This window comes from Sinocyclocheilus rhinocerous, unplaced genomic scaffold (genome assembly GCF_001515625.1).
Source record: "Sinocyclocheilus rhinocerous isolate Xijiao unplaced genomic scaffold, SAMN03320098_v1.1 scaffold1740, whole genome shotgun sequence".
Lineage (NCBI taxonomy): Eukaryota > Metazoa > Chordata > Actinopteri > Cypriniformes > Cyprinidae > Sinocyclocheilus > Sinocyclocheilus rhinocerous.
Window position 1 is genome coordinate 869,005 of NW_015651446.1, and position 3,074 is coordinate 872,078.

The 3,074-nt window shown below is 35.8% G+C and overlaps 1 protein-coding gene across 2 annotated transcripts in view; it reads left to right on the forward strand.

Moving 5' to 3' along the window:
- The first annotated feature begins 521 nt into the window (after window positions 1-521).
- LOC107712817 (polypyrimidine tract-binding protein 2-like) overlaps window positions 522-3,074 on the forward strand; it is a 19,831-nt gene continuing 17,278 nt past the window's right edge. For both annotated transcript variants that reach the window (XM_016518158.1, XM_016518159.1), the window contains exons 1-2: window positions 522-650; window positions 1,722-1,749. In XM_016518158.1, coding sequence (XP_016373644.1) covers window positions 643-650; window positions 1,722-1,749 — 36 coding nt within the window. In that variant the 5' untranslated portion in view covers window positions 522-642. The remainder of the gene's footprint in view (window positions 651-1,721; window positions 1,750-3,074) is intronic.

Genomic DNA, 3,074 nt, shown 5'->3' on the forward strand with positions numbered 1-3,074 from the left:
TTGACTTTTTTTTAGGCGAGGTGTATTTCCTGAAAAGTAGTCTCTTCTAGACTTTCAGACGAGATCTTAACACGAATAAAAAAAAATTAAAAAAAATCAACACAATGTATGCAATTAAAAATGAGAGATTTCAATATGAACACACCAGTGTGATCTAAATTGTATAGCTGAATATGGTAAAATTATGAAACAATTGTCTCATTTGTGTTATTTTATTTCTCAGAAGGAATTCCATCTGAGGAAAAAAAAGCTAAAAGACACCGAGATGTCCTGAGATTTAAAAGACGAACTCTGAGCAATATAACTTTCTTCTAGGTCCTGTTACATTTATTATGTTATATACTGCTTATGAGAAAAGATTATCTATTTACAGGCTAGGTGTGTATGGGTGTGCTTAATATTAACTGTATTATTTTAAATATTACAGGCTTACAGTAAATGGTGTTTGAGTTTACAGTAGGTGTGTATCTCATATGTAGTGTGTGTTTACAGTAAGTGTGTGTATGTGTGTTTCCTCATGGCTCAGTTTCCGCCTCCATTTTGTCACTGGTGTGTGTGTGTTTGTGTGTCTCAGTTAAAGCCAGTGAGGAGAAATAACACACAAACTCTTCAGCGGGTTCGTTTTTACACAGATCACCAGAGATGGACGGGTGAGCATTAAAAGCGCTGTTCATTTATGTGTAAAAAAATAATCATTTAAATGCGAAGTAGAAGAGTTTCACACTTGCTGGAATGCTAACGCTGCTAACACGCTAGCGCTGTAACACTAAAAACAACTGTTGTTTCATAATATTTTTGTAACGGTTGTATTGTCTAGTATGAAATGCCAAGAGCAAGAAAAATCGCAAGAACTCAAATTAGTGAACGACAAAAATTAGTCAAAAAATAGCAAGCATGTGTTAGCAGGTTAGCCTCACTAACGTTAGTTGTTTGTTTGCTCACGTTGTGCACACAAGATTAAGATGGAGTTTAATCGAGCGAGTCTTTTAACTAACTTAGTTTAATTTATAATTAATGTGCTAGAATATGATGTAATTCCCCAGTTGACCTCATTTAGGTTGTAATTATATGCGTTCACGTTAGCTTTTATACCATCATAAAATGTATAAAATAAAACTTCTCTCTCAGTGGTTATATAATGTGTCGAGTTGCATTCAAATAGGAGAAACTTCCAAATGTTGATATTAAATACAAGTTATGGTTAACCAACTAGCCTCAGTCTGTACTCTAGGGCTGTGTGTAAAAACTGGTTGTTACCTAGACAGTATTCTGGACACTATAGTCCCATAACCTGCCTAACGTTACCCAAATGGCAATTTTGGACATCATAATGACGAAACCTAGTGATCTGCCTAACTCGTTTTCATTTTTGAGCATCTAAGTCTCATAACCTAGTGACCTGCATCCCTAAAACGGTATTTTAGCCTCAAAATCGATTTTGCTAGAAACATCCTTTTTGAACTTTGAAGCCTAGTGAGCAGCCTACCTAGACCGCATTTATACGTGCATTTCTGGCCTGCTGGAGGAAGAGTGGGATAAAGTAATGAAATACTGAAATGTTCATCAGCTTAATTTGTTGTGTCATTAAATAATGGAGGGGATTTTAAAAGATTCAGATTAAAGGATTTCTAGCCCTCCCTTTCTTTTTTTAGTCCTGAATTTACATGTTAATTCCTGGTGTTTAATATGTGTCTGATCAAATATCACTGTGTTTTCAACAGCATTGGGGATGTCGCAGTTGGTGTTAAGGTAAACACTGTTTTCAGTATCCTTTGTGCAGTTTGTATTCTGGATGATGGATGGATAGGTAGTTACTAAAGCAAACTCATGAAGGATTTTGCAGTGCAATAGCAACCTGACAAAGGCAGCACAGCACAACATGCATTACTATGAATATGATCATAATGTTGTGGAATTTAGTTTTTAATAGATGTCCGCCTGTTGCAGTGGTGAGACCAAGTGGAAACCACAACAGAAATTTGAGCCCATAGATACCAGAGCAGTGTGGTAAACCAGAGTATTTTTTATGATAAAACATTTAATAATTACTCTGAGATAGGGCTGTCTCAGTTACAAAATTGGCATGTGATTAATTGCTATACAAATAATTGCTTTTTACAGTTATAAAGTATCAGATTTGCTATTAAGCTTAATACAGATCAGAATCAGAATCAGAATCAGAAGAGCTTTATTACCAAGTATGTTTACACACACAAGGAATTTGACTTGACGACAGGAGCTTCCAGTGTAGATTTTCAGAAGGATATCCTGGTATACTGCTTTTACAGATGCATCTGTAAAAGCAGTATATTCAAGTTGAACTTGGAATGTTTATTTTAAGGTGTTGTACATGAATATTGAACAGAAATATGATTAATTCAAAATTATATAATGCAAAAATGTAAAATATTAGTTTCTTCTATTCATGTTTTATGGAACCAGCCACCTTAAATATTGCATTTTGGCAATATAATATTGATGATGATGATGATGATTAAATATTGGAATATTATGCAATAGTATTTCCACCCTAAATTTGTCACTTTAACATGTCTTTTTTTAAGGCAGGCTGATTAAACCCATGAGTAGGGATGTAACGATTACCGGTTTGACGATAAATCGTGATTAAAATACCCCACGGTTAGTATTACCGTTTCATATTTTAATTATCATTATAACCGTATTCGATTACCGCGATTTGAACAACTGAGGATAAATAAATACTGTCCAGCACAGGGCTCCAGAGTGTGACCAAATGGGCGCATTTTGCGCTAATTTTTTTCTGCCGGTGCGACTAAATTGTGTGTGCGGTCGCACTGTCGCGACCACCGCATTGTTTAACTCATAAGCGCTGCATTTCTGTTGCATGTGAGAAACATCAAACGGCAAACGAAACTGAAAGCATAACGAAACCGCAATACTCATTTGAGCTGCACAGCGCTTATAGAGTGTAGAGCCTGGTTTATACTCACCGCGTCAGGAGCGCGAAGCTGCTAAAGTAAAGTAAAAGACCGCTTCTTAAACCAAAGGTGAACATGTTGGTATTCTTGTGGGACAAAAATATGCAAGCACTG